A 25,834-nucleotide genomic window follows, 5' to 3' on the forward strand; every position below is an offset into this window, starting at 1 on the left:
CTCTACGGATCCGATGACTCTAAGGACCTCCTAGGGGTGGAATCACACAGGATTTGTCCTTCCTCCCTTCCTCCCTTCCTCCCTTCCTTCCTTCCTTCCTTCCTTCCTTCCTTCCTTCCTTCCTTCCTTCCTTCCTTCCTTCCTTCCTTCCTCTTTCTTTCCTTCCTCCCTCCCTCCCTTTCTCCTCCTCCTCCTCCCCTTCCTTCCTTCCTTCCTTTCTTCCTTCCTTCCTTCCTTCCTTCCTTCCTTCCTTCCTTCCTTCCTTCTTTCTTTTTCTTTCTTTTCTTTCTTCTTTCGATGGAATCTCGCTCTTGTTGCCCAGGCAGGAGTGCAGTGGTGCGATCTTGCCTCACTGCGACCTCTGCCTCCTGGGTTCAAGTGATTCTCCTGCTGAAGCCTTCCAAGCAGCTGGGATTACAGGTGCCTGCCACCACGCCCAGATAATTTTATATTTTTAGTAGAGACTGGGTTTCACTATGTTGGCCAGGCTGGTCTCAAACTCTTGACCTCAGGTGATCCACCCGCCTTGGCCTCCCAGAGTGCTGGGATTAGAGGCGTGAGCCACTGCGCCCAGCTGGATTTGTCCTTTTGTGTCTGATTTCCTTCACCAAGCATGATGTCCTTAAGCATAATGCATAATGTCCATGTTGCAGCCTGTGTCAGAATTTCCTTCCTTTTTCAAGGCTGAATAGTATTCCATTGTATGGATGGATCACATTTTATTTATCCATTCATTTGTTGGTGGACACTTGAGTTGCTTCCACCTTTTAGCTATTGTAAATCATGCTGCTATGAACATGAGTGTACAAATCCCAGTTTGAGTGTACAAACACTGTTTTCCAAAGAAGCTACACTATTTTGCATACCTACCAACAGTTCACACGGGTTCGGTTCCAATTTATCCATATTCTCATCAACATCTTTCTGTCTTTTTTCTTTTGGATAACAGTCATGTTAATGGGTGTGAAGTGGTACCTTATTAGGGTTTTGATTTGCATTTCTGCAATGATTACTGGTGTGAAGCACCTTTCCAACTGCTTATTGGCCGTTTGTATATCTTCTTTGAAGAAACGGAAATATCTACTCAAGTCCTCTGTCCATTTAAAAAAATTTTTGCCAAGTTATAGAAATTCTTTATATATTTTGAATATTAACCTCTTATTAGAAATGATTTGGAAACATTTTCTTCCATTCCCTGGGTTGTCTTTTTATTCTGTTGCTACTGTTCTTTGATGCACAAAAGTTTTTAACTCTGATGGTAACTAATTTTTCTGTTTTTTCTTTTGTTGTGAGTGCTTTTGATGTCCTATCCAAGAAATCATTGCCAGATCCCATATCATAGAGATGTCTCCCTATGTTTCCTGCTAAGAATTTTACAGTTTTAGCTCTTATGCTTAGGTCTTTGATCCATTTTGAGTTAAATTTTGTAATGTTATAAAATAAGAGTCCTGGCTGGGCATGGTGGCTCATGCCTGTAATCCCAGCACTTTGGGAGGATGAGGTGGGAGGACTGCTTGAGGTCAGGAGTTCAAGACCAGCTTGGGCAACATAGTGAGACCTCATCTCCATAAAAAATTTAAAAATTAGCCTGGCATGGTGGCACATGCCTGTGATCCCAGCTGGTTGGGAGGCAGAAGCAGGAGGATCTCTTGAGCCCAGAGGTAGAGGCTGCGGTGAGCCATGATTGCACCACTGCACTCCAGCCTGGGTGATAGAACAAGATCCTGTCTCAAAGAAAAAAAAAAGGCATGGGAGGTCCAATTTCATTCTTTTGAAGGTGGAAACCCAGTTTTCCCAGCATAATTTTTGGAAAGACTGTCTTTACCCCATCGAATGATCTTGGCACCCTTGCAGGAGTCAAATACAGTCATGAGGCGCTTCCTGACAGGGATACATTCTCTTCAATGCATCCTCAGGCAATTTCGTCATTGTGTGAATATCACAGAGTGTACTTACACAAACAGACGCTACAACCTACGTAGCACACCTGGGCTGTATGGTATAAGCTATTGCTCCCAGGCTGCAAACCTGTCTAGCATGTGACTGCAGTGAACACTGCAGGCAACTGTAACACAATGGTAAGTATTTGTGTCTCTAAACATAGCTAAGCATAGAAAAGGTACAGGAAAAATACAGCATTATAATCTTATGGGATCACTTGTATATGTGGTCTGCTGTTACGCATGGCATGATTGCGTTATAAACAGATAATTAAAGTTAAGTAATAACACACAAGAATCTAATCTTGCCAGAAAGGGCACTCTAAAAGTGAACTGCAAAAGCTCACAGGAATTAGATGACTTCTGTGTTTCCCGTTTGACAGTAATGGATGCGTCCATGCACACGGCTCATTCCTGTTTTCAGTGATGCACTTCCTTACCATTATTTGCAAAGGGAATTTGTCTGTTCTGACCACACAACTCTATGGAGATACAAACATCACATGGGCACCTCTGCCTTTTCTGTTTACTACTAATGTAGATTGTCATGTAATGTTTGCCCTTCCATGACTGTTCTTCTGAGGAGAAATTCCCGGTGTTGAGCAGATTTTGAAAGAGATCCAGACTGATGAAAATTAAAAACCACTGGGCTATAGCAGTATGTCCTTTTTTTTTTTTTTTTTTGAGACAGAGTTTCATTCTGTCGCCCAGGCTGCAGTGCGATCTCAACTCACTGCAAGCTCCGCCTCCCAGGTTCACACCATTCTCCTGCCTCAGCCTCCCGAGTAGCTGGGACTACAGGCACCTACCACCACACCGGCTAATTTTTTTTTTTTTTTTTTTTGTATTTTTAGTACAGATGGGGTTTCATCATGTTAGCCAAGATTGTCTCGATCTCCTGACCTCGTGATCCGCCCACCTCGGCCTCCCAAAGTGCTGGGATTACAGGCTTGAGCCATCCGCCAGGTCTTTTTTTTTTTTTTTTTTTTTTTTTTTTTTAAATCTTTTAAAACTTAAGTTGACAAATTTGAGGACTCCAATTCAGACGAGCTTTGTTGTATAAACCAGGCAGATCTGTGGTCTTTAGAAGAAAGTAACAAAATCAATTCACTTCCTGGGCGGGGACTGAGCAGAGGCAGACAGTGGCAGCGGGTCAGAAGCCACAAGCTGCAGAGACAGAATCGTGATAGAAAGGGCGACAGGCATAACCTCCACAGGGGCAAAGTGAGATGCACACCCGTCTCCAGCAGGCAGCCACAGTCCACACAGGTGGCTACTCCTTCCTCCCACCGCCCTGTATTTAGGAACTCAAACAGCCTGGGAAGGGACTGTGCTGATAATTGGCTCTGCCTTCAAAGAACACCTGGGAGATAATTAACCCACAGTCCACCAAGTCCAGGAATTCGAGGATCGAGGATCAGAGGAAGCCCAGGAGAGAGATACCTGCCAGAGGGGAGTAAAGGGGCTTAGAGAGAAGTTCAGTTTTTTTCTCGCATCCACCCATTCAACACAGGGAAGCCCACCTGATTTACCACGTCTAGTCACTGACCTTGATCAGTTTCATGGCCAGGCATTAAGGCGAGTCCCCACTGACTTTCTCACCCCAGAGAAGCCCGATTGCAATTCAGCCCCTCCCTGGACTCTGTCAGTAATTCCTAGCAATGTCTTAACTCTAAAAAATCCAGCTACAACAAAAGATTCAGATGTTGCAAAATTTATGTTCGTGAGGTTTCAGCTCCAACTGAAAGGGCTGATATCATGGAAATAGCTTTTTTGACAGCTAAACAGAAATTATTTTCCTTGTTGATTAGCCATGACACATTCTCACTTCTTAGGTGGACAGCGTGTTTTGAGATGAAGGTGACCGGTTACAGGTGCTGGGTTTCTCTACGGGGGCAGTTTCTCCCCCAGGAGCTTCACTCCTTACATCATCATCTAGAGCAGTAATTAATTTCAGAAACCACTCCTGGCTGCCATATAAGCTGCACACCCACTTCCAGAACTGGCTTAACCCGCCAGGAAGCAGCCACAGTCCTCAAGGGACAGTCACCCAGAGCTGCGTGTTGGTGAGTCAGAGACCAGAGCAAAGACAAAACAATGCCCCCTGAGACAGAGCCCTTCAAAGACAAAGAAGAATGCCACAGAGGAAGACCAGGGCACTACAGCTTTTTTTTCTTTTCTTTTCTTTTTTTTTTTTTGAGATGGAGTTTCACTCTTGTTGCCCAGGCTGGAATGCAATGGCGTGATCTCGGCTTACTGCAACCTCCACCTCCCACGATTCTCCTGCCTCAGCCTCCCGAGTAGCTGGGATTACAGGCACGCACCACCATGCCCTGCTAATTTTGTATTTTTAGTACAGATGGGGTTTCTCCATGTTGGTCAGACTGGTCTCGAACTCTTGACCTCAGGTGATCCTCCTGCCTCGGCCTCCCCAAGTGCTAGGATTACAGGCGTGAGCCACTGCACCGACCCAGCATTTTTTTTTAAAGGCATAGTTCTCATAGGTATAAGAAGGCAATGAAATTCATCCTGCAAGATGGATGTAGCCAAAGACTCTTCTTTAATTACAACAAACAGGAGAAGATAACAAAGTAAATATTATTCCTCTCTCCCTTAGATGAAGCAAAAATATGTTAAACACCATTGAAGAGCCTAAGGGATTTTATAAACCTCAAAATTAGCATCACATTCATATACACATGAGCACTAATCACATATAGCCAAGTAATGTGTGTCAGATCAGGGGTTGGCAAGCTTTTTTTGTGAAATGCAGAATAGCAAATATTTTAGGTTTTGCAGGTCAGGCATTCTCTGTCAAGATGACTCAACTCCATCCATCGTAGGGTGAAATGATTGTGGCTGTGTGCCAATAAAACTTTATTTATGGTTCCAATTTTAGCATATTTGCTGCCGAAGCAAGCACAATTTATGGACACTGAAATGTGAATTTCAGATAATTTTGTATGTCCTAAAATATTCTTCTTTTGATTTTTTCCAACTACTTAAAAATGTAGGAAAAAAAGCATTCTTAGTTCACGGGCTGTACAAAAACAGGCAGTGAGTTGGATTTAGCCCATGGGCTAGTTTGCCCACTCTGTATTAGACTCAGATGTTTGGACTCATGTCTTTAAAACAGAGCCTAAAATAACTCCAAATAAATAAAAGGGCAGGTATCAAATAGCCCATGTAATGACAAATACCATTCTAGAAATCTGTGTCCAGCAGGTCAAGGACACTCTGGGGGTGAAGACCAACATTCCTGTCATGTCTCCATCTCAGAGGCACAGGATGTGGGGTTTTGGGCAGTCTCTGGAAAGGGCGCGTGCATGGGCAGGAGCTGGAGCAATGTCATAGGGAAGGCGAAGGCCAGCTCTCATGTCATGTGGATCCTGACCCTGTGCTATGGTTGGAATGTTTGTATCCCCCTAAAACTCACATACTGAAACCTAACCCCCAATATGACGGCATCTGGAGGTGGCGCCTTTGGGAGATGATTAGGTCATGAACATGGTGCCCTCAGGAGTGGGATTAGGGTCCTTGCAAAAGAGGCCCCAGAGACTTCCCCTGCCCCTTCCATCATGTGAGGATACAGCTAGAAGGCAGAAGCTGAACCAGAAAGCAGGCCCTCCCCAGACACCGAATCTGCCAGTGCCTTGTTCTTGGACTGCCCAGCCTCCAGAGCTGACAGCAACGCATTCCCGTTGTTCAGAAGCCAGCCAGTTTCTAAGATTTTTGTTGTAGCGGCTGAATGAACTGCCACCCTCCTTCCCTCCACCACCCTGTGTAGCTCTTACATGTGTTCAGGACCTTCACGATTCAGGGTCTTTGGACATTTCACAGAAGAAGAGAAACTTGTGGATTAGAGAAAATTATTATACGAGATAACATCTCTGGATTGTTCATTTGTTTGTTTGGAGACAGGGTCTCGCTTTTGTCACCCAGGCTGGACTGCAGTGGCATGAACATGGCTCACTGCACTCTCAATGTCCCGGGCTCAAGAGGACCTCCCACCTCACCCTCTGGAGCAGTTGGGACCAGAGGCCCACACCACCACCCCTGGCTATTTTTGTATTTTATATTTTTCATAGAGACAGGGTTTCACCATGTTGCCCAGGCTGGTCTTGAACTCCTGAGCTCAAGTGATCTTCCTGCCTCAGCCTCCCAAGGTGCTGAGATTACAGGCATGAGCCACCGTGCCAGCCCAGATAACACCTTTGAATATACATTTCTCGGCCGGGTGAGGTTGCAGTGAGCCAAGATTGTGCCATTGCACTCCAGCCTGGGTGACAGAGTGAGACTCTGTCTCAAAAAAAAAAATACATTTCTTCAAAGAAGATCTACAGACAGAGAAAAGCACATGAAAAGAGGCTCAGCATCATTAGTCATTAGAGAAACACAAATCAAAACAACAATGAAATACCACTTCACACCTCCTAGGCTGGCTATAGTAAAAACAGGGAAAAATAAAAGTGTTGGTGAGGATGTGGAGAAACTGGAGCCTCACTCCCTGCCGGTGGGAATGTGAAAGGACGGTTTGACAGTTGACATGCAGTTACCATACGACTCAGCAACTCCACTCCTAGGTATATTCCCTGAAGAAATGAAGCTATATGTCCAGGCAAAAGCTTGTCCGCAAATATTCACGGCAGCACTATTCGTAATAGTCAAAAGGTAGAAACAACCCAAATGCCCATCAAGGGATGAACGTGTAAACAGATGTGGTCCATCCATGGAGTGGAATACTATTCAGCCATGAAAAAGAATGAAGCTCTGACACAGGCTACAATGTGGATGAACTTCAAAACAATATTATCCAATCTTCCAGGGCTTAAATATATATTTATATACACACCAGTGAAAGAAGCCAGTCACGAGAAAGGTCACATATTGTATGATTCTATTTATAGGAAATATTCAGAAGAGGAAAACCCACACAGATGAGAAGTAGACTGGTGTTTGCCAGGGGCTGGGGAGTGGGGGACTGTGATTGACTTCTAATAGGTATGGAGTTTCTTTTCATGGGGACAGAAATGTTCTGGAATTAGAGAGTGATGATGGCTTCACAACACTGTGAAAATCCTAAAATCCACCAAATGAAAACCACTTTAAAGTGGTTAAAATGGTAAATTTTGGGCTGGGTGTGGTGGCGTATGCCTGTAAACCCAACACTTTGGGAGGCTGAGGCTGGGGACTGCTTGAATCCAGGAGTTTGAGAGCAGCGTGGGCAACATAGTGAGACCCTGTCTCTACAAAAAATTAGCCAGGCACGGTGGCGTGCACCTATAGTCCCAGCCCAGGAGGTGGAGGCTACAGTAATCCATGATCGTACCACCGCACTGCAGCCTGGGCGACAGAACAAGAGCCTATCTGAAAAAAAAAAAAAAAAAAAAGTGAATTGTATGTGAATTTTACCACAATTCAAAAAAGAAGATGACGCTGAGTGCTGGCAAATGCCAGCCACGAAGAGAAACAATGACATAGAGACTAAAAGCATTTCCTGCATTCCTCACCTCAGGAGAAGTAAAATGCAATATTCTCATAATTATGAGAAAACTAGGCACCAGAACTTACAAAGTACAATTTGAACATTTTCAGAAATAAAATTCAGTAACAAACAAAAATATCTGTTCAACATGATCCCTAAGAGACTGTTTGTGAAAATCTCGAGTGACGGGAGAGAAGTAGGTGTGGGGAAGTCTGGTTCAGAAACGCTGAGTCTAAGCAGCAAAACGTGTTTACATGAGTCCCGTCAACAGAACAAGCCGAGGGACTGAACGAGGAACGAACTGCGGGAAGTAGGCATTCTACAATCAGGAATCTGAAATGAGACTATGTCCCAGTTTGGGAGTCAGAGAATTGTAGACTTTCTGGGCCAAGCCCTCAGTGAACATTAACCCTGGAGAATAAAGGAGCAGGGAGTTTCTAGAAGATTCTACATTCGGGGGTGGGGGGAGGAAAACTGTGGAGGTTGGTGTCTCAGAAATCTTAAAGGATGTTAAAAAAGAAAACTATGATTCACTGAATTTAAAATGGGAGAAAAGCTCAGATTAAGAATGAATAACTTTATCGAGGATTAGGTCACAGGAATTCTGGTTTTAAATTGTTTACATAGAGTTAAAGAGAAAGAATTTGTACCATAATAAGAAGCCAACTATAACAGCAAGAAAGAGGTTCAAGAACAGGATCTAGTGGCTGCACAACTGAGTTCCCTCCTCGGGCTGGAGAGAGCAGGGGCTCAAGTCCCTAAACCCGGGCCATGGCAGCAGGGGGTCAATGACCCGAGAAAGCAGCTCGGGACGGAGGGTGGCCCCGCAGGCTGCATCCTGGGCTGCTGGAAGAAGGTCTTCCGCTGAGAAGGCAGCAGAATGAGTGCTCTGCTGGAGAATAAAGGTAGCAGAGTTTACAGCCGCGCGTCCAGAGGGAATTCGGAGGGGCGGGGCACGCCGTTGCTAGGCTCCAGTCCGCGCAGGAGTCAAGGGCGACAAGCATGAGCTTGTGGCTGCGCAAACTAGCCCAGCAGCCAGGCCTCCCTGAGAGGCACACGCCCGCATGGGCGCAGCTCACGGTGACAGAATGAGGCTGAGTCAGTCACACGTGGGCTGTAGGACAGGCAGAGCCAAGCTGACGGGGAACACGTTCCAGAAGAGGGGCCGGGGGAGAGGCTGCCCAGGTGTCCTAGCACCTCCTCAGTGGCCCACAGAACACTGTGGCTGAGTTCAGTGTGCATTCTCCTGGAGGGTGGAGACACAAGTTTTCACGAGTCCGTCAAAGGGTCTGGGACCTGCTACTCTGAAATGTTAAGAAGGTAAAGAGTTTGTGCTGGTCTGAGAGGCAAGGAGTGGGACGGGGACTTAGGGCAAAGGACAGGCATGTGGTAAAAAAGGCCCTGTGGTGTCGGGGAGGTGAGGAGGTGGCTCTGGTCCTGCTGGAGGCAGTGCAGTTTCAGGAGAGGACAAAAGTGGAAAGTCACCTTTATAGTAGGAATGGAGTGCAGATGTAAGTGGCGGCAAGCTAAGGCCAAGGGGAGGAAGTCCGTCAGGCTCAGCAATTTCCCTCCCGTGACTGTGCAAACATCTCACATGTGTACACAAATGTATTTGGGCATGTGTGCTTACTGCAGCATTGGCGGTAAAGTGGAAGGTATAACCAAAATGCCTATGAATAAATAACTAAGGCCAGGTGCAGTGGTTCATGCCTGCAGTCCTAGCACTTTGAGAGGTTGAGGGGGGCAGATTGCCTGAGGTCAGGAGTTCGAGGCCAGCCTGGACTACATGGTGAAACCCTGTCTCTACTAAAATACAAAAAATTAGCCGGGCATGGTGGCATGTGCCTGTAATCCCAGCTACTCGGGAGGCTGAGGCACAAGAATTGCTTGAACCCAGGAGGCAGAGGTTGCAGTGAGCCTGGATTGTGCCATTGCACTCCAACCTGGATGACAGAGCAAGACTCTGTCTCAAAAAAAAATAAATAAATTAAATTAAATAAAAGGCTAAGTAACTACTTAGGGCAGGAGTGGAAATATCAGACCGTTAGTAGAAAGAATGAAGCACAAACACAAATAGTGAGTGATAAGGAAATATACAGGCTAAATATTAGGTAAAAGAGCAGGTTGCAGAAAAGTGAGCAAAATAATATCTCTTTTTTGCACACACACACACACACAGTCTTATTCCCGTCATGAAAAGCAATGAAGCACCAACACATGGTACAAGGTGGATGAACCTTGAGAACATCATGCTAAAAACAGCCAGTCACAAAAGGCTACTTACTATACGATTCCATTTTCATGAACTTTCCAGAACAGGCAAATCCACAAAGACAGAAAGTGGCTTAGTGGCTGCCAGGGACTGGGGAAGGGAGGTGGGGAGTGACTGCTTAATGGGGATAGGGTGTCTTTTTGGGGTGATGACTCTGGAATTAGATGATGGTGATGGCTGCATACCCTTGTGAATATACTAAAAGCCATTAAATTGTACACATTAAGAGGGTGAATTCTATGGCATGTGAATTACATCTCAATGCAAAAAATACTAAAAAATTCGTGTGTATATTTTATAGGCCTGCGAAATATGTGAAAGCATCCACACCAAACTTTTCTTAGTGGTGGGAGGGGCAGAGGAGAGAGGAAGAAGCAGCTAGAGGCTCTTTTTTTCTTTTGTACGATTTGGATTTTTTTTTTTTTTATGATGAAAAGGTAAGATTTTTATAATGTAAAAGAGAAGCAGTCAGAATTATGGGGACTACACACAGGATCCCAAAGTCCTGAAATGGTCACTAGGGAATTCTGGGGACAGATCACTCAGGTGGCTTGGAGGGCACTCAGGTGGCTTGGAGGGCACCACCTGTGTTACAAAGTCCAGCGATGGTCACTTTAGAAAATGGACAACACTGAGGTCAGGTGGACCCACACCACTCAGACTTTGCGATGACCTTATGTTTTCACGGCTATGGAGTATCTGCACGCCAGTAAGTAGCCAATATAGTGGTCGCCTTTTAAAAGGAAGAGTTGACGTAAAACTTGTGCCTGCCTTGACTTTAACACCTTTACCTGTGCAGTCGGTATAGAAGCCAGGGTCACACGTGGCTGCCGAGCACCTGAAATGGGGCTGGTCTGAACTAAGATTTCTAAGACTTAGCACACAAAGAAGAATGTGAAATATCTCAACAATAATTTTTCCTATAGATTATATATTGAAATGAATATTTTCAATACAGTTCATCGGATGAAATGTATTATTAAATTACTTTCACTTGTCTCTTTTTACTTTTTAAAATGCAGCTACTGGGCTGGGCGCAGTGGCTCATGCCTGTAATCCCAGCACTTTGGGAGGCTGAGACAGGCAGATCACAAGGTCAGGAGACCGAAACCATCCTGGCTAACACGGTGAAACCCCGTCTCTACTAAAAAATACAAAATATTAGCCGGGCGTGGTGGTGGGTGCCTGTAGTCCCAGCTACTCAGGAAGCTGAGGCAGGAGAATGGCGTGAACCCAGAAGGCGGAGCTTGCAGTGAGCCGAGATCGTGCCACTGCACTCCAGCCTGGGCGACCGAGCGAGACTCCGTCTCAAAAAAATAAATAAATAAAAACAAAAATAAATAAATAAAATGCGGCTACTAGAAAATTGCAAATTTCACATGTAGCTTGTGTTATGTTTCTATATTGGCCGGTAATGATCTAGAAGACCCTTAGAATAAATCATCTTAGGGTAAGTTTAAGAGTTCACAAGTATCTTAAGAGATCCTATTTTACTAGAAAGTAAGCAAAATGATTTTTAGAGGTAGATGTGATCTCTATCTAGTAAGAACTCATGTAATTTTGACAAATAATTACTCTATGTGGTGTCCCACAAATACAATTAGACATGGCCTCTATCCTCAAGGGTTTTGTATGGATGGGGTAAGAAAGAAAAGGAGACGTACACAGATAATTCCTTACGTGGCAAAAGGTGACAGGTGCAGACTCCAGATGGAACAGGGTGCCATAAACAGCAGGGCAGGGGAGTCTGGGCAGCATCCCGTCCTGGACCCTGCTGGAGGTGGGGTAGGGAAAATCAGGCAAAGGTGTAGACAAGGGGAGGGTGTGTGGGGCAGGGAAGGGGTCAAGAGACCAAGCTGGTTGGAGCTCGGGGAATAAAGGGGGAAATAAGATGGACCACTTGGAGAAAGTCTATGAATGTGAGTCAGAGCCCCTGGACTCCACCATAGGGGCAGGACTCAGGAAACTACCGCCTACCACCCAAATTTGGCCCAGCCGCCAGCCTGTTTGTGTATGGCCCATGAGCCAAGAATGGCTTTTACATTTTGAAGTGGTTAGAAAAAAATCAAAATCAAAATATTTTGCGATGCATGAAAATTACATGAAATTCACATTTCAGCATCCATAAATAAAGTTTGATTGGCACATGGCCATGCCCAGGCTCTCACATGTTGTCTACATCTGCTTTCAAGCTCCATCGGGAGGGCTGAGTAGTGGAGATAGCGACCATCTGGGCCGCAAAAGCTAAAACATTTACTATCTAGCCCTTTATAGAGAATGTTTGCTGATCCCCACTTCCTTGGAATACTTAAACATCCTGTGGGCTTTCTTTGCTCAAATAAAATAAAGGCACTGCTCAAATAAAATAATGGCACTTGTGCCAATCTACAGAAATATTTATTGTCTAGGTTCCTTGAATTTAAAACATTTTCCCTATCAATATTTCTTAAACCTTTGGTAGACGTTTCCTCTTATCTGCTAATGAAGAGTAGCAAACAACAAAACAAAAAATAATGTCATACCCTGCAGGTTTCACATTATTGGGAAGCCCTGCACCAGTCTGTCTCTCCCAATCAACAGCAGTTTTTTGTTTGTTTGTCTGTTTTTTTGAGACGGAGTCTGGCTCTGTCACCCAGGCTGGAGTGCAGTAGCATGATCTCGGCTCACTGCAAGCTCCGCCTCCCAGATTCACGCCATTCTCCTGCCTCAGCCTCCCAAGTAGCTGGGACTACAGGTGCCCGCCACCACGCTCGGCTATTTTTTTTGTATTTTTAGTACAGACGGGGTTTCATCATGTTAGCCAGGATGGTCTCGATCTGCTAACCTTGTGATCCGCCCGCCTCGGCCTCCCAAAATGCTGGGATTACAAGCATGAGCCACCGTGCCCGGCCAACAGCAGTTTTAAAAAACGTATGCTCACAAGTTGATACTGCACACACGCTCATTTCTTATAATTTAATCATGTTGCATGAATAAAATATGATGAGTTCACATGATTTAATTCAGTGCACTCCTGGTATTCCATGGTGTTTCACAATATCGGGTGGTCTCCCCCTCCCAGGGTCCCCCGCCATCTTAAGGCCATTGTTGAGGGCAGCTAGAAGCACCAGATTTGGAAGAACACAGAGCAAGAAGACCCGTGCTCTACCCTTCAGCTAAGGTAAGAAATCGGAAGTTTACTTGAACAATCCTGAATGAGAGGGTCTGAATTGGAACAGTATAATCCGAAATAGAAAGGGAAGAATCAATACAAGACCAGTTTGGGTGGTGGGATCTATAGGAAGTAGTGAGTAGAAAAGAGGGCAGTGGGTTAGTGGGGGTGAAGGAGAGTGGGGAGAAGATGAGGTGACCCCTACCCTTCGACACTGGGCAACAGAGGAGACAGCTCCATCTATAGCCTTGGACTAGACCCTGGCGAGGAAGAACGAGTGGTCCAGGCTACTCAGGTTTCTGGCAAGAGCAGGGTGCCCAGGTTGGGACCCACACATCTCTCTTTCACTTGGGTCTTGCCTTTCTTCCTAGACCCTGGGTCCAACCCTTTCTGAAGCAACAAAGCGGGGAAGCAACTAAGGAGAAAGGCAAATTGAGTGCAGTTTAGCTGCAGGAAATATTCCTCAGCTACCTGCCCAAAGGACTGAGACATGCATTAAGATATCTTTACCCTTCTGAGGGCATGATCATCATTCCAATTCCACTGGGCTTTTACAAGGATTAGAAGTAATATATGTAATGCACCAGGCACATAGTAGGTACCCACAGGTAATATCATGGCAACCCTTTATTATTATTAATTATTATTATTATTATTATTTTAGAGACAGGTCTCACCCTCTCACCCAGGCTGGAGTGCAGTGGTGCAAACACGGCTCACTGCAGCCTCCAACTCCTGTGCTCAACTCCTGTGCTCAAGTGATCCTTCCACCTCAGCCTCCCGAGTAGCTGAGACTACAAGTGTGCACCACCAGGCCCAGCTAATTTAAATTTTTTGTGTGTGTAGACAGAGCCTTGTTATGGTGCCTAGGCTGGTCTTGAATTCCTGGCCTCAAGCTATCCTCCACCTCAGCCTCCAAAAATGTTGGGATTACAGGCATGAGCCACCGTGCCAGGTTCCCTTTATTTTTAAAACATAACCTTGTTGATCTAACAGGCACTACTTTTAACGTCTGGCTACTCCTTACTGAGGGCTGCTTTTTTGCCCGTTTGCTTGATTCTGTGGCCAACACACCACTCTCTGCTGTTCTTGAAAAACCCTCTTTCTTCTTTTCTTATATGAGAATCAAAAATGTTATCACAAAGCATTGAACATTCTTATATAGATCAGAGAAGGCAAATGACTTGATAAATGATGTCATACGTTATTTTATCTAAGAGCTTTATAACCAGACAACTAAACATATAATTATTTCAGAGTATCTATTTGGAAACAATAAAAGAACTTTGCCACCCATGAAGTTTATCCCAGCCTCTCTAAGTGGCTTATATTTTGACTTGCATGAAAAATGACCTCTCTTCCTGATGAGAACTGTTACTGGTCTAATTAGAAATGTGGGGCTCCATTGTGGGAACTTGAGAAATGGGGGCTGTCCCTGCACCGAGGCAGTGCAGTGAGTGCTTGGCTGATAATAACACCTATAAAGAGGCCACAAGATAAAGAGAGTCTTCAGCGAGATGCGTTTTCGTCCAAGTTCATCAGAGCCACCTGGGCAATGATCTTGAGGCAGTGTCTCTTTGTTGGTTTTAGCACCTTCCAGGACCACCAATACTACCATTTACTATTTTTCTTTAACAGTCAGCTCTCGAGTTTTGAAGTCTGTTCTTCATTAAACATGAGAGGTCAGGAGTGTTACAGAGGGGTTAAAGATACCTTAACACCCACAAGAGACTTTCTCCTCAGCCTACTGGGAAGGCCTAAAAAAGAACTGGAAAAAAAAGAGGATTCTGCTTTGGCAGATCCAGTGGTAGCAGATCCATGTGTTGGGAAATGCTTTTGAGTTGGGGAACAAAGCTGGGGAAATAGATCTTTAAGAAAGGGAGCCAAGGTTAGAAATATTTGTCTACAAAGTGAGTAAATTTTATGTAACTCTGTTAATTCTCTGTAACTGCTTCCTCTGCCACTGCTCGTGGCCCAGGGCTGACTTTTTGGGGTGACCCCAAGTGTCTGGAGCTTTCAAATATTTCACTAATTGTTTGAACCACAAAAAAAAAAAAGCTAAGGGCTAAAATACAACTTGCCCTATAACCTTGCTTTCCCTCAGAGCAAAAAGGAGAATTCATTGGTTCGACAAATGCTGAGTGCCACATTTCGTTGCTGAAACAATTCTAATAGACATAACAGCTCTATATTTATTCCAAATTGACTTTTTAACAGAGTGAAATCTTTGAAAAGTTCCAAAGCAAAACAAGAGACAAATCAAGCCACTGCAATGGGCTGGGACATAGAATTCGGGATTTCATATTCTCCACTGCGTACTCAGCTCCTAGCAATGAGACCCAGCAGCAGCTCTGTTATAAAACCCCTCCCTGCTCCCCGAACTTTCTGGAAAAAGAACTTCATTTGCAATTTTGGCTGGGTAAAAAGGGAAATTAATTAACAGTAGGGGTCTTTGATTAAAATTTCTTTTGAAATTTGGTAAAGGAAAAGTACATATTGAAAGAGCTGGAATGTTAATTGAGACCAAATCGAAAACATGGAGTTTGAAGGTTATTGGATCTCAGGCACCGACTGCGTGATTTTTTTTTTTTTTTTTTTAAGAACTGTACGTTTACCATCTTGATATAGGCCTTGCCATTCTGAAGAGCACTCGGGCTTATGTGTGTCATTCACTCACGTGTTAAATATGAAGCCCTATGTACAATGGCCTGTGGGAACTGTGGCAGGAGTAGCTGTCTCCATCCTCCAGAACCTTGCCACAATCAAGAATAGGAAATGAGACGCACAAATCACTACCACCTGTCGAAGAGGCCTTGCAATGCTAAATCTAAGTGCTGAGGCAATTTGCCTGCAGTCTTTGCCACTTCTGGTTGATTAGTCCAGCAGCCCCCAGCTGGGGGGCAATTCTGTTCACCTTAGCTCCCACCTCAGGACATCTGGCAATGTCTGGAAACAGTTGGTTGTCACCACTTGGGGAAGGGGGAATGTGCTTTTGGCAGGTAGAGGCCTGGGAGGCTGCTCCACATCCTCTAGTGCACAGAACAGTCTCCCCAACCAAGAATAATCTGGCCCCAAATGTCAATAGTGCCATGGTAGAGACTCTGCTCTAGTTTATATTTTCCAACTTAACTCCTCAACGAAAATCTCAAGGTTCCATGGCAAGAGGGGATTAGAGAAGGGTCTTGAGGGAAGAGTAGGATTTTCTTTAGTAGAAATGACATTCCAGAGACGGGATAAGAAAGTACAAGACCCGTTTAAAGTATGGCAAGGTCATTTGGAGTAGTGAAAAGGAGGCAATGAAAAGGAAGATGGGGCTGGACTGAAGGAAGCCTTGAATGTGTGGTTACAACAAAGGGGAGGGGGAAGTTTGTCCGTTTGGCTAACAAAGTAGTCAGAAAGTGCCCTTCCGTTCCTCCTGACATAGCTCAGAGAGACGTGACAAGGCGGCTGGGAGAAGACGGAGATCAGTAAGAATCCAGAGACGAAGGAACCCAAGGTCTGTGCAAGGACCCGCAGGGAGACAATACGGAAGTATAAGAAGAAGAGAGGCCGGGCGCGGTGGCTCAAGCCTGTAATCCCAGCACTTTGGGAGGCCGAGACGGGCGGATCACGAGGTCAGGAGATCGAAATCATCCTGGCTAACACGGTGAAACCCCGTCTCTACTAAAAAATACGAAAAACTAGCCGGGAGAGGTGGCGGGTGCCTGTAGTCCCAGCTACTCGGGAGGCTGAGGCAGGAGAATGGCGTAAACCCGGGAGGCGGAGCTTGCAGTGAGCCGAGATCGCGCCACTGCACTCCAGGCTGGGTGACAGAGTGAGACTCCGTCTCAAAAAAAAGAAAAAAAAAGAAGAGAAGTAGGCTCAAGCAGGCCCACGTAAATGGGAGGAAGGTGGAAGTTTCCGGACCGGAAGTCTAGGTGGGAGGCGCCATGTTGCGGCCCAGTCGCTGCTGCTGACTCCACCATCCCGCAGTTCGTTAAATTAAATAACTGCAAATTGATGAGTCTTTGCTTTTGCATGCTGAGTCTCTCTGATGAGCACGGTCATCAGTGTGAACTAAGGCTGGCGATTAATTGAATTACATTGATTTAATTGAATTAATTAATAGAATCATATCCATTTCCAGAAGTAATTCTACTCACCCGTGTCTGTCATTTTAAGGGTCTGCAGTAAAAATACCAGGATTTACACAAAAGATTTGCTCCTGAGATATATCCTGTTTTTAACTTAGGGTCTGAATATTAGTTGCCAATGGTTTCTAATAATTTTAAATTTGTCTAGTGCCTTCTCCCCTCTCAACTGTCCACATGATGATATTAATACACGTAAATACTTAACTAATTATAAGCTCCTCAGATGTTTGATATTTCAGGCCCACAAATATTTGCTAAATAAATGGATGGAGATCCCAGTGAGCTCCTCACCGAAATCCCTAGTAGGGTGAATTCTTCAAGAAATGAATAATTCCTTTTAAAATCAGAAGCATATCCTTTAGTCTGTTTTCAGTGGGTCTGGAATTCCAAATATATTTTTTCTCAAGGCAGGCTACATCTGTCTGTATGTATTCTGAGAAGGACAGGAGAGGTGGGAAAAAGGCCTTCGTGTTATTTTCTTTGGGTTTCCACTGGCCTGGGTGGAGCCCGCATACATTTTTGTGGGCTGGTAATTTTTTTGGAAACTGCTTCTAAGGCCTTTCCCCACCGATCACCTTTTGGACAGAAATGTATCCTTGGAAACATGGCACAATTTCTAAAAGATAAACAGTTTGCATTTTTAAAAAAAGTATAATTAAGTGCTATTGCAGCATTAGGAATGGACTTCTATATCATTGGTATAATTTCAACAGTTTTCCAGGAGACAGGCGCTTATGAGTCAAGCCTTCTGCCTTTCTGTGGGGACCCAGTCCTTTTTCTCATGGGACTTGGGCAAGTCTTATCTTTCTGGTTGCCATTGGATCTCACTCTTCATAGTGCTCAGTTCTTGAAGTTATTTCCTCCTTTGCCTTTTGAGCCTCTGTCCAGGTTCTCCCTCCACCTAAGAGTCCCTTCGAGATCTCTGCTTAGCATGATTCACAATAGCTGTAAGGTGGAAACCACCCAAGTGTTCATCCATGGATGAATGCGTAAACACAATGTGGCATATCCATGCAATGGAATATTCTTTAGCCTTAAAAAGGAAGGAAATTCTGCTGCATGCTACAGCATGGACAAGCTTTGAAGATATGCAAATGAAATAAACCAGTCACAGAAACACAAATACTCTATGATTCCACTTATATGGGGTATAGTCATCAGATTCATGGAGACATGAAAACATGGACTGCCCAGTCCTGAAAACATGGCCACATCCCTCTCCCCCACCTGCTGCCTGCAGAACACCATTCTCAAGATGCAGTTCAGATCCACACCCTCTTTTCAGACGTTTCCTCAGCTCCAGGGATAGCTGGCCTCCCTATTTTGTCTGCCTTCTGTGCCTGTAGAAATACCCAGCAAAGCCTATTTGATACTGACTCCCCTTCCTTGTTGGTCTTTGGTCTTTGTAACCGGGTAGGATAGCACTTTATTCAAAGAAGGTAATGAATAAATGAATGGAGGATGAATGAATGAAGAATGTATGAATGAATAATGAACAAATGTCAGGAGTCTGAAAAGCAGGTCTTTTGGTAAATGACTGGACACCCTTGATCTGACAGCTACAGGCTGACGTGAACTCTACTGATGATCCAGTTTATACTTAGAATAGCATCCAAACTTTGCTCATGGCCTCCAAGGCCCCGCAGATTGCCCCTGTCTCTTCTGCCTCTCTTTGCTTTGCTCGCCAGGCATCAGCCACACAACTGCAGGACCTTTGCATCTGCTGTCCCTTGCCTGGAAGGCTCTTCCTTCTGAACCCCACAGCGCTGGTTCCCTCTCCTCATTTCAGTCTCAGCTCAACTGTCACCTCCTTAAAAACTGCTGGATGCCAGGAGCCCAGTCCGCATCACACGGCCTTGCTTTTTTTGTCTCTACTGTTCAATTTTTCAGCCAAGTTCAAATATAAGAAGCCTCTATGGCCAGGCACAGTGGTTCACATCTATAATCTCAGCTGCTTGGGAGGCTGAGGCAGGAGGATTGCTTGAGCCCAGGGGTTTGAGGCTGCACTCCAGCCTGGACAACAGAGCAAGATTTCATCTCTCTTTTTTTTTTTTAAAGTTTCTTATTATTAATTACCCACACCCCAGTCTCAAACATATACACAAACACATGCACACATGTCCAAAATAACTGCAGAGATCTTAGTAGAAATAGGCTTACCATATATAGCACATCTGGGCTTCATTATATAAAAAATGACAAATAATCACTATATCGGACCATTACATGTAAATTCTACATATTTTTAATGGCTTTTCAGCTTTTTCTCCACTTTGAAACATGGACTGTAGCAGGTGTAAATGAACTGACAGCATTTAAAATCTGTCTGCTTTATGTATCATCTACAGGCAGTGGCAAGTCAACTGTATTTTTTAGAAAGTCATGAAATTCACAAACATTAAAAATAAGAATAAGGAATTGCCAGGGCATACAACAGGGTTTTCAAACACGCAAGACATTATGTATCATAAAACAGGAATGCACTTTCAGGAAAAAACAACTGAGGTGCAGCAAGGCCAGGCTGTCTGCTCCTAAGGGCCCAACTCAAGTCCTGGCACGAAGACCAGGCCAGTCCTCAGCTCCAAGTGGCTCATTTCCAGACTCCGACCGTGTTGGCATCCAAGAGCCAGTGATAACAGAGAAGGGAAACCAGTTTTAAAATGTTCTCATCTGTAGAGCTGGCCACTCCCCAAAACCCATCACAAATGTGATGTCTGGGGAGTCATTTCAGAGGGGCCCATGCCACAATCAAGATGTAGGACTCCAACAACTTTTCGTGTTGTTTTTGTTCTTATGAAGCACTTGTGTTTGCAGAGGGACACATTAGTACCCATGAGTTTCCAGGTTAATTTAAGGGGATTTCCTACCTTAAAACAGACAGCATGGGGCCCGACCACTCAATCAAGCAAGATGTATTTACTAAATGCCTCCTTAGCCTCTAGTACTGGTCAGGAAACCACAGTAAAAAACTGATCATCCCAGGCCACTTACTACTTATTTGCTTCATCCTAATAATAATAATAATAACACTGACTTTTTTCTGAGCATCTAGTAGATGCCAGCCGCTGTGCTAAATAGCTTATAGAAATTATTTCTAATATAGCAACCACACGAGCTATTATTATCGATTTCACAGATGTCAAATCTTGCCCCAGAGCCACTAAGCTAATAAATGGTGGCGCCACAATTTAACCCCTTCTCTGCTGTGCTCCAAAGCCCTGGTCTACAACATCCAGCACTATGACCTGCACCTTTTCCTTTCCTCTTTGCCCTGCCCCCGTTCATCCAGATTCATCCAATTTGAGTTCTACTGACTCAGAGATGGCAATATGAGCTTAAGGTGCCTATGAGCAATTCTTAACTAAAAAAAAATTTTTTAAGGGCAGGGTCTCACTATGTTGCCCAGGCTGGTCTCAAACTCCTGGGCTCAAGCGATCCTCCTGCCCTAGCCTCCCAGGTAGCTGGGATTGCAGGTGTGAGCCACCACACCCAATGCAGCTCCCAGCTCTTCATTTCTATATATGCTTTCCCCATAAGTGTCAAGGCAACCATTTGTTTATTCATTTCACAAATATTTCTCAATTGCCTACTCAGCACCAAAATTATTCTCAGCCCTGGGGATATAGAAGTTAATAAAACAGCTCATGCCTGTAATCCCAGCACTTTGGGAGGCTGAGGCGGGCGGATCACGAGGTCAGGAGATTGGGACCATCTTGGCCAGCATGGTGAAACCCGGTCTCTAATAAAAATACAAAAATTAGCTGAGTGTGGTGGCACATGCCTGTAATCCAGCTACTCGGGAGTCTGAGGCAGGAGAATCACTTGAACCCGGATGTCAGAGGTTGCAGTAAGCCAAGATTGCACCACTACACTCCAGCCTGGTGACAAAGTGAGACCCCATCTCAAAAAAAAAAAAAAAAAAAAGAAGTTAATAAAACAGATAGAAGTTCCTGCCCTTACTGAGCTGACATTCTAACAAGAGGACAGTGATAATAAAATAAATATGTATCACTTATGGTGTGTTAGATAGGAATAAATGCTGAGACAAGAGAAAGCAGGGGAGGAGGCTGAGAGCACCCATTCTCAAGTGGGTGGCCTGGTGACATTTGAGAAAAGGCCTGAAGAAAGTCAGGGAGCCAGCCCTCCAAATACCTGGGCAAAGAGCTTTCCAGGCAGAGCTGGAAGGAGCTTCCGGAGGCCAGCAGAGTGGAAGTCCAGTGAGGGGAAGGCATCTAGGTTGGCGATGAGGTCAAAGAGGTATTAGGCTTGGCGGGGAATGGAGTTGGGGTGACTTTGGTTTTTGCTCCAGGTGAGATGGGAGCCATCGGAGGGTTTGGAGCTGAGGGATATGAAGTAGAACTTAACATGACACCCCCTCCCCTAGGGTTAACAGGCCCTGTCTGGCTGCTGGGCTGAGGAGAGACTGCCGAGCGCCAGTGGTGGAATCATCTGGGCTAGATGCTGGTGGCTTGGACCAGAGGGGCTGGCGGTGGAGGTGGCGAGGCATGGTCAGGTTCTGGGTAACTACTGAAGGTGGAGTCAACAGGATTTGCTGATGGCTTGGGAGAGAGGAGTCAAGGACAATCCCAAGGTTTGGCCTGAGTAATGGGGAGAAGTGAGCTGATACTTACTAAGGAGTCTGGGGGATACTTTGGGAGTAGTAGATCTGGGGGGACTGTGACAGGCTCAGCTTGGCCACCTTAAGTCTCAGGTGCCCATCAGAATCCACCTGGATGTGCCCCGCAGGCGGCGCGAGAGATGTTTTCTGCAGAGAAGAGCTTAGAATCCTAACCCAGTTTGGAGCTTCCCAGGCTCCAGTTCCCTCTAGACCTGTTAGGGCCTCTCTCTGGACCTTTTCCCACTCCTCCTTCACCTACCCTTATCCCTTTCACCCCCTTCATTCTGGGTCTTCCCCTATATTTTTTTCCTATGAGGATTCCTTTGCTGACCTTAGAGTTTCCAAGAAGCAAGTAGGTGGTTTTCAGTTTTCTCTCTAATTCCCAGCGTATATTCCATCGGCCTGCCCATCCATCCATCCGTCCATCCATCCACCCACCCACCATCCATCCATCCATCCATCGAAATAAGAGCTTTCACTATGCCAGGCATATGTCTACATGAGAGAGCATGAGAACACGACCAGCAGAGGAGCTCATCGCCATTTACATTCTAAAGCGGGAGTCAAAACATCTTTTTAAAAAATACGTAAGCCCACAACCCCTTACAATAATACTGAAATCCAGGAAACTCTGAAAACTGGAAGTTTTTTTGTAAATTTGGGCTGAACTCACTTGGTGACAAAAGCTGGCCTGAACTGACATGAGGTTACTTATGGTCCTTCTCTTCCCCACTTCAGGTGAATATTCATATAGTTCAGTCCAGAAATACAGCTATGTTTAGTGGGAGTGCCCTGGACCCGTAGCTTCAGAGACGGGCCCACAGACTCGCATTCTCCTCTCCGGTAGTTTAGTGAGTGTCTTGACAAGCAAGATGAGAACTTCCCTTTGTTTTTCCAAAGTTTCATATTTTACAAGTAAGTGTGTATGTATGGGGGCACACTGTTTAAAAGTTTGTAAATATTTAAATATATTTCTTTTATATTTAAAATATATTTATATTATATTTAGATTTTATCATATTTAAATATATAAATATATATACATGTTTTAATATTTCAAAATATATTTTAAAAATATTTAAATATTTAATAAACAGCTGTCAACTTTAGAAACAAATATATAAGATGTGGTTCCTTCTGGCCCCAGAATTTCATGACCAAAACAATCATTAGCTACTATAAAAATCCACAGGTGCAGGGGCCGAAAACGGGTGGCTCACGCCTGTAATCCCAGCACTTTGGGAGGTCAAGGCGGGTGGATCATTTCAGGTCAGGAGTTCGAGACTAGCCTGGCCAACATAGTGAAACCCTGTCCCTACTAAAAATACAAAAATAAGCTGGGTGCAGAGGCGCGCACCTGTAATCCCAGCTATTTGGGAGGCTGAGACAGGTGAATCCCTTGAGCCTGGGAGGTGGATGTTGCGGTGAGCCGAGATCTTGTCACTGCACTCCAGTCTGGGTAACAGAGTGAGACTCTGTCTCAAAAAAAAAAAAAATCCACAGGTGCATTTAAAATTGTGATTCGATTATAATATTAAAGTTAAGCCAATTTAATATTTGTATTGATTATAACGTTAATATAAAACTAAACAATTAGATCTAAGCAATAAGACCCAGAGAAACAATTCCCCAGCATCTGCATTTCTGGTGAACAGAACCATCCTTAACAGTACTTCAATAATAACCAATGTTAAAAGATGAGTATCGGCCGGGTACGGTGGCTCAAGCCTGGAATCCCAGCACTTTGGGAGGCCGAGACGGGCGGATCACAAGGTCAGGAGATCGAGACCATCCTGGCTAACACGGTGAAACCCTGTCTCTACTAAAAAATACAAAAAACTAGCCAGGCGAGGTGGCGGGCGCCTGTAGTCCCAGCTACTCGGGAGGCTGAGGCAGGAGAATGGCGTGAACCCGGGAGGCGGGCCTTGCAGTGAGCTGAGATCCGGCCACTGCACTCCAGCCTGGGCGACAGAGCGAGACTCTGTCTCCAAAAAAGAAAAAAAAAAGATGAGTATCTATATTTAAACATACATCACATATACATTATATGATATTGTTATATTTAAATACACATCACACATACATTAAGGTAATGCATGCCCTTCATGCAGAAAGCAAAGATCAAGTGATTTCAAAGAACTTGTCCTGTTATTGAGGTAATAACTGTCTGTCTCTTCTCAGATTCAGTGGTTTATAAGAATGAACTTAAAAAACTAAAATAATTCAGTATTGCTTTTCCTGCAGGGGCAAACTATTTCAGAACTCGTTCCCGACCCAAGTCCGTTGAACTGTCACACAGTCACAGAACCAGTGATCTTTCCCATCATACATTATGAATTGCCTTCCGTACCACGCCTGTTGATGAAGAAGCCCTAGTCATTCAAGAACTTAAATTATTTTCCTAGGGGAGGGTACCATAAACTCTTACTTCTCTGGTCAGAGTAGGTGAGTTGCCGTTTCTAAGGTTATTTTACAGTCAGTTCAAGTCTTTAAACTGGAGCAGGAGAGAGCACAGATGCCCCCTCCTCCTTATCCAGAGAAGGGCGGGAGGTAAGGATCTTTCCATAAGCAAACAATGTTTCGGGGCATGATGTAAAAAGATAAAATACACGTCAATAACATGTACAGGCAAACTTTTTTTTTAGTCTTTGTTGTTGTTTTGTGTCATTATTATTATTACTGTTACTTTGTTGGGGAACTCTTAGTTGAAACAGAGAAAGCAGCTTGTACGAGGTTTGATACCTCGGACCTGCAGAGATGAAGCTGACTGAGAGGGAAAAAAACTCATCGACGCCTGCGCTGGTCATTTATGGTACAAAGCAGGAAAATAATTGCAGGGAGGCGCAATGCTAACAACACCCCAAAGTAGGAATAAAGCCTGGGGGGAGGGGGGCGGTGGGGGTAAGGCAGCCCGCCCTGGGTCCGGCGCTCATCCTGCCCGCTCCCTTCCCCATTCTGGCCGCACAACCAGGAGGTTAAAATAGGAAGATGAACCGCGCCGCCGGCAGCCGCCAGAATGGCCCGGGCGCTTGGGGCCCTCGGGGGGCCCTTGAAATAGACACTAGGATCGGAAAACCCAACTTTCCTAGCGGAGCAGCGAGGAAAACCAGAAGGAACGGAGCCGGAGGCTGGTGGCGAGGGAGCGCGGTGGCTTCTCCGAGGGAGGGAAAAAGAAAGCAATGAGCATTTGGGGTGTGAGTGTGTGAGTGTGTGTGTGTGAGTGCGTGTGTGTGTGTGTGTGTGTGAGTGTGTGTGCGCGCCCGCCACCGCGCTGGGGGGGGGGGAAGGGGGTGGAGTTTAAATCCACAAACACACACACGCACTCGCACAACCTCGGAGAAAATGCCCCGAGCAGTTTAGGTTCTTTAAGAAAATAAATAAATTGAAAAAAAAAGAAAAAGTTTCACTCGCTTTAGTGAAACTTTTCTCCCTTCCAGATCAGTCCTAAGAGGAGAGCTGCGGACGTGCGGAGGGGCTTCTTGGGGGGACGTGGAAAGACTGGCGGACGCACGAACCCCCAAACTCAGGAATATGGGGTCACAGGGAGAAGGGGAGGGGGTGTCAGAGAGAGGAGCCCTGAACGCGAGAATTTGGGGTGAAAAGGTGAGAAATGGTTCCCGGGGAAGCTCGCTAGGGGAGTTTGGGATGAAAAGGTGAGAAGGACAAGAGGGGTTCTCTCCAGGGCAGACGCACCAGCTTTTAGTTAAGGAATGAGAAAAGGGTTCCAGGGGTGCCCCCAAATTCAGTATGTCTGGGAGTCCATTAAAAAGGGGGTCCCCGGGACAAGTCAAATCTAGGAATTTGGGGTAAAAATGAGAAGGGAGTCTTCGAGGTCCTCTCGAGGCAAGGAGTTTGCGACTAAGAGTGACAGAAGAGCTCTGGGGTCACCCCAATTTCGGAGGTTTGGGGAGTAAAGTAAGAAGAGGGCCCCAGGTGCCCCCAACTCAGGGAGTTTGAGGGTATGAGTAAAAGAGGTGTCCCTGGGCGCCCCCAACTCAGAGATCTGGAGAGTAACCGTGAGAAGAGGGTCCCCCGGGGCCCCCAATTCAGAAAATTCGAGGGTATGAGTAAAAGAGGGGTCCTCGGGTGCCCCCAACTCAGATATCTGGGGGGTTAAAGTGAGAAGAGGGTCCCCAAGCGCCTCCAATTCAGGGAGTTTGAGAAGTTTGAGAGACGTTCCCGGGGCGCCCCCAACTCAGCGAGTTTGAAGGTAAGCGTGAGAAAGGGGTCCCCGG

The 25,834-nt window shown here is 45.2% G+C and overlaps 1 protein-coding gene and 1 long non-coding RNA gene across 13 annotated transcripts in view; one reads left to right on the forward strand and one right to left on the reverse strand.

The window, feature by feature from the left end:
- Positions 1 to 25,834, reverse strand: part of LOC105484754 (regulatory factor X2) — a 201,719-nt gene that overhangs the window by 98,400 nt on the left and 77,485 nt on the right. For 2 of the 11 annotated variants that reach the window (XM_071086323.1, XM_011746688.3), the window contains exon 2: positions 11,362 to 11,471. The exons of 7 other annotated variants lie outside the window; for them this stretch is intronic. In XM_071086323.1, the coding sequence (XP_070942424.1) occupies positions 11,362 to 11,455 (94 nt within the window). In that variant the 5' untranslated portion in view covers positions 11,456 to 11,471. Of the gene's footprint in view, positions 1 to 11,361; positions 11,472 to 25,834 lie in introns of those variants that run through there. 2 more of the 11 variants (XM_011746696.2, XM_011746716.2) reach the window with 2 other exon arrangements.
- LOC105484789 (uncharacterized) lies at positions 8,155 to 24,267 on the forward strand. 2 transcript variants are annotated; one of them, XR_989218.3, is made up of 3 exons: positions 8,155 to 8,330; positions 12,759 to 12,857; positions 23,844 to 24,267. It is a non-coding gene; the product is annotated as an uncharacterized lncRNA (long non-coding RNA). The 2 variants fall into 2 exon arrangements; XR_011617447.1 differs by lacking the exon at positions 8,155 to 8,330 and adding an exon at positions 8,597 to 8,745.

Source organism: Macaca nemestrina, chromosome 20 (genome assembly GCF_043159975.1).
Source record: "Macaca nemestrina isolate mMacNem1 chromosome 20, mMacNem.hap1, whole genome shotgun sequence".
Classification (NCBI taxonomy): domain Eukaryota; kingdom Metazoa; phylum Chordata; class Mammalia; order Primates; family Cercopithecidae; genus Macaca; species Macaca nemestrina.